General features: G+C 37.2%; 2 protein-coding genes across 2 annotated transcripts; one reads left to right on the top strand and one right to left on the bottom strand.

The window, feature by feature from the left end:
- Nucleotides 1-1,051: 1,051 nt before the first annotated feature.
- LOC110105277 lies at nt 1,052-2,088 on the top strand. Its single transcript, XM_020834713.1, has 3 exons — nt 1,052-1,459; nt 1,538-1,618; nt 2,059-2,088. Exons 1-3 carry the CDS (start codon nt 1,052-1,054, stop codon nt 2,086-2,088), a joined length of 519 nt encoding a protein of 172 aa, XP_020690372.1.
- Nucleotides 2,089-2,645: 557 nt separating this feature from the next.
- LOC110105289 lies at nt 2,646-3,467 on the bottom strand. Its single transcript, XM_020834730.1, has one exon. The coding sequence runs from the start codon at nt 3,465-3,467 to the stop codon at nt 2,646-2,648; it is 822 nt and encodes a 273-aa protein (XP_020690389.1).
- Between the last annotated feature and the right edge of the window lie 7,075 nt (nt 3,468-10,542).

Genomic DNA, 10,542 nt, shown 5'->3' on the forward strand with positions numbered 1-10,542 from the left:
TCTTCGAGCTTCTTGAACCCTCATTGGGTTTCTTCAGACCGGACGTAGAACGTCGTCTAGATACCAATCAGAATGTACCATGTCTGTAGTACCGAGCCGCGGTACCAAGCACAAGGGCGGCGTGACACATCATGATTGATCACATTCTGATTGGTCTCCAGATGACATTCGACATCTGCACAGAATAATAAATCCACGATTTGAGTGGGTAAACCAAGTTAAAGGGATGGGATAACTTATTGATCATTGATTGTTAGGGATGGGATATCTATTTCAAAAGCATGTAAATAATGACAAATAAGTTTCCCCTCAAATTGAAATAGACATCAATTATGCTTATTTAAGATGCTATGTACTACTGGTTACATTGTGAAGATTTTGATTTGTTTTAAGTAGATTAGGCAATCTAAATCTTTTATTATTATTATTATTATTATTATTTTTAATAGTTAGGGGATTTGAGCTCGGGTGAGATAGGAGGAATTTCTCCCATCAATCACTCGGCAGTAGACCCGATCTAACGATCTAAGTTTAGATGAGACTAAATCAAGTATTTGATACATTATTTGGAGATTTGACTATTCAATTAATGTTCAAAGTTTCTAATTATGCATCAAGAGTTTGATTTTGTGTCACTTAAGCTCGAATTGGATCATTTTTTGACATCTTTGGGTTCGTCTTATCAAGACTTTCAGTTTGTCTATAAATTTATTGAAATCAGAATTCAAATGATTCTAAATTTAATTTAAAAAAATCTAATTTATATTTTACCTCAGGATTCATGCAGATCATATAAATTTTATATAGACATATCAAATATTTTTTATTGGCTTCAAATATTATTTTGTCATTTTTAAGAAAATAATGTTCAACTTTATTCCGAATATAAAATCTTGATAATAAGTTTTTATCTATTTTATAAGAAAATAAAGAACACTAATAATAATAATAATAAAAATCCTCTACTCCAACATATTGCTGCATCTTCCTACTTTAGCCATGTCCCAGTAAAGAGAGAAACAAGACACATATTTCATCATCAATGCTGAGAATGGAGAAAGATGAAGACTTGGAGAAATTCTTGATTCAAGCAGAAAAATCCTTCTCTAAAAGCAGCAGTGGCTTTCAATCTGGCTGGACTCTGTATCTTGCAACCAGCACCTCTCTTCCTCCTACAAGAGACTCTTCTACTCATGAACAGGAAGAAGAAGAAGAAGAAGACCTTTCCATGCTCTCTGATGCATCTTCTGGTCCTCCCCATACCCATATTAATAAAGATGATTACTTCAACTTCTACTACTGCTCTAATGTCGAAGATGACTGTATATCCTCTTCACCTATCCTTCCTGTAACTACATTATCTAAGAATGAGGGAAAGAAGCAGAAGCAAAGAAGAAATCATGAAGAATCTTCATTCATGGATGACTCTGCTAGTTCTCCCTTGCTCTGTTTCTCTAAGGCAAAGCCTCATCTTCGTGGTTTTCTTTATTTCTTCACTCTGTGCACTTGCAGCTAAATTTATTCTCATTCTTCTTAGAAGGATTACAAGAAGGTTCAAGTGGAGGATGCCAATCATGCCATGGAGCTCTCCTGTGGTTTCTCTGTAAATCATTTCAAGGTATGATTATTTTTTTTTCTTCTTCTTTTGATCTGAAGACTGAGTGTAAGAAGGTCTCCTCTGCTTCTACAGGATAAGGAAGAACTGAAAAATAATTTGGATTATTCTTCTCAACTAAATCCAACGCCAGTAAGTTTGATTGCATATGTCAAGTAAATATTTGATAAGTGTCACACAGGATATTCCTTCTGTCCACTACAGATGGAGAAGAGAGTAACTCCATTATCTCACTCATCTTCATTCTATTCAATCTTTGGGTACAGGAATGCAGGCAAGAAGGGGCGAGGAAAACTGCTTTGAAGAAAGAGAGATGAAGATATTTATGTATAATTCTTCAAGATCCATCAATGGCGGCTTCCTTGCATATTATTATTGTGATTATTTTTATTTCTCTTGTTCTCTTCTGCTCTCTTCCTTTTTTTTTTTTCCTGTAAATGCAGTCGGAAACTTGCAGAGCTACAGGAAAGTAGAGAAAGAAATTGTCTCTGCTTTCTCTTTTATTTAGCTTTTTTGTCATGAATGGGGGTAACAAAGTGAAGCTCTGTAGGTTCTGTTCACTTTTCTGTCCATATTTAAACATGGTTCCTTTTTTTTTTTTTTTTTTTTTGGGGAAATTAGGGGCCTTAGCCCATTTCATTAAAAATGAAGAAAGAAATACAAGTGAAAAGTCTGCTAGCACAGCAAAAAGGCAGCAGACACAAAACCCTATCAGCAATTAGCTGCTTAAAAAAGAAAAGCTAAAACAGGAATGAGTAAAACAAAAGAAGGACTCAGAATTGCATTACACAAGAAGATCACCCAGGTATCAAAATTCATCCTTCAGGATGTATGGTTCCCCTGGTTGCCAGTCGGCCGTCCAAAGGGGCTGCAAATAGAATGCTCTCATCATTGTCCTTCAAAAAGGCGGAACCTGGATGCCAAAGATAGCCCTCCAGGTAATGCATTAGCCCGATTAGCAGCAGGGACCTCATCCAGCAGGTGGAGCACGAGAGGATAGCAAATGCCAGAAAATCGAAGACCAGATCAGTCATTTCCACTTTGCAGTTTTAAGGTTCACAGTACGCTTGATCTTGGCAATAATAGTGTTTTGACAATCAATCAGGTTGCCAAAAAGCCTGTCGTTTCGTGCTCGCCAAAGATAGTAAACAATAGCACAAAGAAGCATAAAGCAATAGTTTTTCCTTCTTTTATCCATATCCCAATCCTCAATGCTTTGAAAGGCTTGACCTAGATTAGGCCTTAGAAGCATACGGTTAAAATAGGGAAATACCTTCAACAACACCTGGAAGGTAAACTCACACTCAAAGAACAAATGTTTATGATTTTCCTCAGAATGATGACAAAAAATGCAACAAGTGTTAACAGCCAAACCTCTAGCAATAAGGTTATCAGCAGTTTTAAGGCCATTACGAAAAGCCATCCAAGTAGTAAGAGAGAAGCGTAAAGCATAACGCTTATGCCAAACATGCTTAAACCAAGTAACAGTTTGTTCGTTTAAAAAGAAGCCTTTGTGAAAAGAATTGAAAGCAGGTTTATCAGTGCCCGTCCAGAGACAATTACCCATGCCAGTAGAAATGGGGACGGCTAAGATCTCTGCCTTGATGCTGGGAGGCAAAGAGACAGGCAAATTCCAAATATTATTGACCAAAACCGAGTGAACAGGAAGGTTATTGGGTTGAATCAAATGTTCCAAGTATTCAGATTTAAGCCTATCAGCAATAGATAATCCACCGCACCAAGGGTCCCAAAAGAAGGACAGGGAAGAATTTTCAGTAAGACTGAGTTGAAAGGAGGAGGGGAGCCTAGCAACCACATCACATAGGAACCTCCAATAAATACTCTTCTTCATGTTTGCTGTGCACCAAAGTGAAACATATTTGCCCTTCCAACATTTAAAGAGGAGATTATTGGTGCTAAAAAATCTCCAAATCAGTGAACACCCAAAAGCATGATATAAAGAATCAGTTGTAGGGAGCCCCAAGCCCCCACAGTGTTTAGGTAAACAAGTATCCTTCCACGAGATGATATGGAGCTTCCTATTGAAAATATCCCCACCATCATTCCTAAAGGGTGCTGTAAGACTATCAACAGACTTTGTGCAAAACATGGTTCCTTTCAGGGTGTCCAATGCTTTTGTTCTGCTCCACAATTGCTTACCTACCCGCAGACCACACTTTACTATAAAATTATGTAATGATACAATTTAATGACTTCTGTAAATTTTGTTTCATTTTATGGTTTTGATAATTTTGATGTTTAATTTCTTAGAAGATTAGGAAAACTATGTTTAATAGAAATTGTTATAAGTTTTGAATCGGTAATGTTGATTAATTTATGGGTTTTTTAGAAGTTTAGGTGGTTTTGATTGAGTTTTGTTTATTTGTATTGATTATTCATTGATGCATCATCAAAAATCACTTTCATTGAGAATGAATCTTGAGGAATATTTTAATTTGTAACTTTCAAAAATGAATGTGGGACCATTTGAACTCCGATTTCAGTAAACTTAAATGTCAAATTGAACGTATAAAGGAGACGAACCCAATGACACAATAATCGGTCCCATATGAGCCTAAATGGGTCTAAACTCCAAATTAAGGGACCAAAACATATTTGAAATGTTCAAAGTATTAATTGAACGATGAATTGATCTCTAAATATGGCATGAGTCAAATAAAGTGGCTCAACGAGGAGAATCCAACGAACCCAAGATTGTTTCATTATGACATCATTAAGTCACTTAAATGCTTGACAAACTCTTTATGATCGAGAGAATTAATATGAGCTGTTCGATGGAGCAATCCAAAATCACTCTAGATTTTATCCATATTTATGGTGCATGCCATTATCAAAATCTATAAATAGACATCATCTTCCCACATGAAAGGGTCTTGAACCTTTGGAAACTTAGACCTTGGGCTAGAGATCAAGAGAGTCATAAGGCTTGAAGAATGACAGAGCTCCACCCTGACACCATCACCGATGAATCCTCACTGCCCGGTCACCACGGTTAAACCTTCGTCTAATCATCATCATCAGACCTCCATCCGACCACCAACATTGGGTCTACCTCTAACTACCATCACCCGCCGACTATGCTCCCTCCAACCACCATCAACAGCAACCTATGGTCACTCCGACCTCCATAGTCGATCGAAGACAATTCCCCCGACCTTAATCTTCTAATTATGGCCCCTCCGAGCTTTGTCGTCAGCCGATTACAGTCCCTCCGACCACCTTTGCCCTCCGACTGCATTCCATCCAACCTCCGTCGCCCACTAACTGCAGTCCCTCCAACCTCCATCGCTCACCAACTGTGATCTCTCCGACCTCCATAACCCACCGACTATGGTCCCTTTGACCTATATCGCCCACAAACTAAGGTCCCTATGACCTCAGTTGCCCGACTATAGGCCCTCCAATCTCAGTCGCTTGACTACAATCCTATCGACCAAACGAACAGGCTAACGCTATCTTAAGAGCGACTCTCATATCACTAGATTCTTCCCACTCCTTCCATCTAATGTGCTCTATTTGATGTATATTTGCTACACGGAGCCAAAGCCTTCCCCTGAGAAAGGGCACCATTTGTAATCGATTGCAAAACACTAGTGGAATCATTTTAACTAGGTTAAGGCTCATGATTTTCCCCCCTTTTCAAAAATCTTAGTGTCTCTTATGACTCTTACACCCCTCCCTCTTTATCTGTATGTGTGCTTGATCTTTGTTGAAAGCTAATACACTAAGCTCTTCATCTTGTTACCATAAAAAAAGTTCCATGACACAACATTTATGATTTTGCTTTTGATGGCTTCAACTTAAATTCAATATCTTCTCTGTAATATTCACAAGCCTAAGATCATTGTATGTCTGCACAATGGGCTAACATCATTTAGCATGCAATACATGCCTATGTCCGGTGATTTTAAGATGAAAATAATTTTATTTGTGTGCATATTCTATCATTGTGAAGCACAAATAAGGTAGCTATTATGTCAATCCATGTATTTTGATATCAAACTAATCATACTTACAATTGCTAAAAAAAAAATTTTAAATAAAATTCACATAAGGGCCTACGCGTTTATATAAATAAAGGTAACAATTGTTCAATCATTTTTTAAATTAATAAATTTATTTATTGATTTATTTTAACAATTATTCAATCTTTGATCCCACAACTTTTAGATTTGCAATATTTGATAATATGTTGAATTCTGATATTCTCCAGTGATATATGCATGTGTGATTGCACTTTCTATATATATTTGGTATTTATTTTACAAAAAGTCTTAGCCATTATGTTTTTAATTGAATGTAATATTTTATCTATATTTATACAAATTTAGTGCGATGGATCATAATACTAATCTGAGATAAATTAATAAAAATTTCCTTAGCCCTATCCTTTATGCATTCTCACTTCATTTTTTTTTTTTCATTTCAATTTCTTTCATTTAGTCTTCTAAGAAAGAGCAGGGATAAGAGTGAAATGACTGAAATCCCAATCCATACATTTTGGTTTCAATTCAAATAGTGGATAAATTGAGGACATCAATCAACTTGAAGTAGAATATCATCCTCTTATCTTAGATTTTAGAAAATATTGTAGCTTGTATAGTTGCTTGTAAGATTTATGGCCCGATTCATAAAGGTAGCTATCGATATGATCCTACACATACTTACCAGTTTATGATTAAGGTTTTATTAGGGATAGATTTTGACATCTACTTTTTCACTGCTTTTAAAACGAATATGTACTAGAAGTGTTAGAAAGCAGTGAGAAAGCTGTCCCAAATGAAGCTTAAATTTAATAAAAATTTTATCATATGATGTGCTTTCTACAGTGTTTGAACCGCATATGATTTGAACATATGAGTTGTGGGGATTATTGATCATAAGGGATGATGATTTATTGTAGGTAGGATCTCTTTTATCTAAAATGCATGATTGATCTCTTAATGGTACCATTGGGCTTTTAATATGCAAGTTTTCCTACACTTTCCCATACTCTATCTATCTTGTGCTATTTATGTAGCTATCCACTTATAAATATCAAAATGTTAATCCTTTTGAAATTTTATATGTCTAAATACTCCTACATACGGGTGCCAAAATCAGGTTTTTGGGTCAGGTTCAGGTATAACCTGAAACTGACCCGACACTATTTGATTGACCCGAACCCGACCCGCCTAGGGTCCGGGCTAACCCTGCACAACCCGCTTCACGCGAAGACATAGCCTCACGCGATTTCGCCTTTCACGGGCACGATAGGGCTCGTTGGCATGCGGGAGGTTGGGCTCGCTAGCGTGTGGGAGATGTGCTCCGCTTGAGCCAATGCTTCTGTTTTTCAAAGCATAATTTTTCTTAAAAATAAAAAATAAAAAACCGTTAAAAAAATTTCCAGCATGTTGGTTTTTACTTTGCCATTATGCGTCTATTTCTATTTTTTTTTCTTTCAGCTGACATATTACTCTGCCAGAATTATCAGTGGCGAGAAACCCTAAGGTTGTCAATATATTTGACACGATTCAAAAATCCGACTCAAACCTCCCAAAAATTCCGGGTTAGTGCCAAACCATTTGAGAAACGGGTCCGATTAGGGTTCAGAATTCCAACTCGTTTGTAAAATTGAGTCGGATTCGGATTGACCAGAAAACCCGAACCAACATGAGTTGACTCGGGAATATCGCGTGACCCTGACACCGAAAACCTCATCGGCGTTGTCCCATTAAAATATGTTTTTCACAAACGTCGTCATCTCGCTGCGGCCCGAGGGAGAGGGCTTCACAATTCATAAGAAACGTATAAGCACATTTATCACAAACGTCATCATCTTCAAGAAACTCACTTACCTCAAGTCAACTACCTTCTCTCATTTCTCACATATCTGCTCAAGCATTAGAGAAATGATCTAGCTCGGAATCTGAGCCCTCAAAGAATCCAAACTCGGCAGAGCCAGCAACAACCTGCAACTTATAAGAGTTCTCCCTAGATTTCATCTTACGATCATCATCGGAATACCCTTTTTTTCCTTTTTTTTTTCTGTGACGAGGAACGGCCAATGTAAATCCCGGTAAATTTAGCATACAACCCATATCAATTTATACAGGCCAACACTTAAGGCTTTCACTGCTTGCCAAGAAATTCAAACCAGGGACTTAGGCTTTGCCCAACAGGTTCTTCACCATCCGGACAAGCAGCGATGGGTATACCCTTTCTCTTCACCGACCAGCACAGCCGCCCACCTTGGTTTCCACACCCATCCAACCACTAGTCCAACAGAAACATCGATCCTTAGTGGCGCGGCTAAATGAGTTAGCTCCAAAATGATGTCTCCAATCGTCAGCATTCTCAGAATCTCAATTAGAGCATCCAAAATATGATCCATAACCAAGAAAACGCGAATTTTCCACCTAAAAAGAGAAAAAAAAATCTAAAATTTTGCCAACGACGATTCGATAGGGTTTCTGCCACTGCTAATTCTGGTAGGATAATCTGTCAGCTGGAAGAAAAAATTTGTAGAAATGGATACACAGAGTTCTTACTATGCTTCATCTTATGATCATCATCGAAACACCCTTTCTCTTCACCGACCAGCCCAGTCGCCCACCTTGGCTTCCACACCCATCCAACCACTAGTCCAACAAAAATGGAGATCCATAGTGGCGCGGCGAAAAGAGTCAGCTGCAAAACGATGTCTCCAATAATCGGCTTCCTCAGAATCTCAATTAGGGCATCCAAAATCAGCTCCATAACGAAGAAAACGTGAATTTTCCATCGAAAAAGAGAAAAAAAAAGTGTAAGATTTTGCCAGCGACGATTCCATAGGTTTTTCTACCGCTGCAAATCCTTGCAGAGTAATATGTCAGTTGGAAGAAAAAAAAAATGTAGAAAGCGATTAAAAGAGGAGGCAGAGCAAAAACCAATAGGCTAGAAAATTTTCTTAACAATTTTTAATTTTTTTTGAAGAAAATTTGCACTCGAAAAAAATAGAAGCCTTGGCTCAAGCGGAGCTAATCTCCCGCATGTTAGCGAGCCTAGCCTACCGGACGCCAGCTAGCCCTATCGTGCCACGAAAGACAAAACCATGTGAGGCTGTGTCGGGTTAGCGTGAGGCGGTCATGTCGGGTTGATCCGGACCCGAGTTGGGTCGGGTTCGGGCCGCTGATTTTGGATGCCCTAATTGAGATTCTGAGGAATTCGATGATTGGAGACATCATTTCGAGGCTGACTCTTTTCATTGTGCCACTATGGATCGTAGTTTTTGTTGGGCTAGTGGTTGGATGGGCATGGAGGCAGAGGTGGGCAATTGAGCTGGTCGGTGGAGAGAAAGGGTGTTCAAATGATGATCATCAGATGAAACCTAGGGCGAACTCTTACGATTGCAAGTTGCAATTGGCTCTGCCGAGTTTGGATTCTTTGAGGGCTCAGATTCCGAGCTATGTCACTTTTCTGATGCTTGAGCAGATTTGTGAGAAAGGAGAGTAGGTAGTTAACTTGAGGTAAGTGGGTTTCTTGAAGAACTATGATTTGTTTTTGTTTTTAGATAAACGTGCAAACATTTCTTATGAATTGTGAAGCCCTCCCCATTGGGCTGTACCGGGACGACTTTTGTGACAAACGGTTTGTCACAAGACGATGCATACGAGGTTTGGGGTATCAGGGTCACACAATATTCTCAGATCAACTCGGGTTGGTTTCGGATTTTCAAGTCAACATGAGCTCAACTCGATTTTATAAACGAGGTCAGAATCCCGAACCGGACTCATTTCTCAAACGGGTTGGCCCTAACCCGAAATTTTCGTGTCAGATTCGAGTCGTGTTTTCGGGTCGTGTCAAATATTGACACCCCTACCTATGATTTCATAATTGTATTTGAATTTAGTTGTTATTACCTATATGTTCTTGTGAATACAATAAGCTAAGATATTGTTTATTAACCATTTGACATATTAGGTCCTTTGTTATTGCTTTTAATTACTTGTTAATAAAGAATAAATCACTCATTCTAATAATTTTGTATTTTGACTATGTTATCATAATTTAATCTTTCTATAGAGTCATAATTTTCAACATACAACAATAAATAAAAAGCTTAACCTTGATTCTAATTCTATAGTTATTACTAAATAATATTGATTATCTATCTAAGGCTCCGTTTGGGACGACTTTTTTCTACTTCTTAAAGCAGTTTTTTAGTATAAATTTTTTAATTTTTTTACTAAAAATTTATTTTATGAAGCAGTAAGACAGCCGTCCCAGACGAAGCCTAAATTTACATAATTCTTCAACCATAGCAACGTGGGGGGTCAGATTATATATATTCTCTTATGTAAATTATCTAATGGAAAGAGTCTATCAAAGACTTTTTCTAATTTGACTTAGATATATTGTTCTTAATTGTCATATAAAATATTATTGCACTTCTTTTTTTTGTAATTTAATAATTTTGAAAGGTACTGTTTTAGAAGATATTGAGTAGGGCTGTAAATTAGTTTAATTGAATGGAGTTGAGTATTTGCATAATTGAGCTAAACTCGTTTAATAGTTATTGAACTCGAGTTCTTACCAAGCTCACGCTAAGTTTTTAAAAAAAGTATTATGCTCGAGCTTGACTCGATCATTCGAACTCATTTGAAAAGTACTAACTTAACTTGAAAAATAATTAAAAATGATTACTTAACATTTTATTATATTATTATAAATTATTTTGAAATACATTTAAATGAGCGATTTAACAAACATACAAGCTCAGCAAAGCTAAGATCTAACTCTAGCTCAAACTCAAACTCATCGCTCGATAAGTTGGCCTCAAAAGCTCATTAATGAGTCAAGTTTGAGCCAACTTGTGAGCCTACTCTACACACACACACACACACACACACACATATATATATATATATATATATATATATATATAT

The sequence above is a fragment of the Dendrobium catenatum genome, unplaced genomic scaffold (genome assembly GCF_001605985.2).
Source record: "Dendrobium catenatum unplaced genomic scaffold, ASM160598v2 fragScaff_scaffold_716, whole genome shotgun sequence".
In the NCBI taxonomy this organism is placed as follows: Eukaryota; Viridiplantae; Streptophyta; class Magnoliopsida; order Asparagales; family Orchidaceae; genus Dendrobium; species Dendrobium catenatum.

Excerpts from the sequence above, each read along its gene's own strand:
- LOC110105277 (XM_020834713.1), top strand. The coding sequence starts at position 1,052 with ATGGAGAAAGATGAAGACTTGGAGAAATTCTTGATTCAAGCAGAAAAA. Across the intron at positions 1,460-1,537 it reads CCTTGCTCTGTTTCTCTAAG|AAGGATTACAAGAAGGTTCA; the intron begins GCAAAGCCTCAT and ends CATTCTTCTTAG. Across the intron at positions 1,619-2,058 it reads TCTCTGTAAATCATTTCAAG|TCGGAAACTTGCAGAGCTAC; the intron begins GTATGATTATTT and ends CTGTAAATGCAG.
- LOC110105289 (XM_020834730.1), bottom strand. The coding sequence starts at position 3,467 with ATGAAGAAGAGTATTTATTGGAGGTTCCTATGTGATGTGGTTGCTAGG.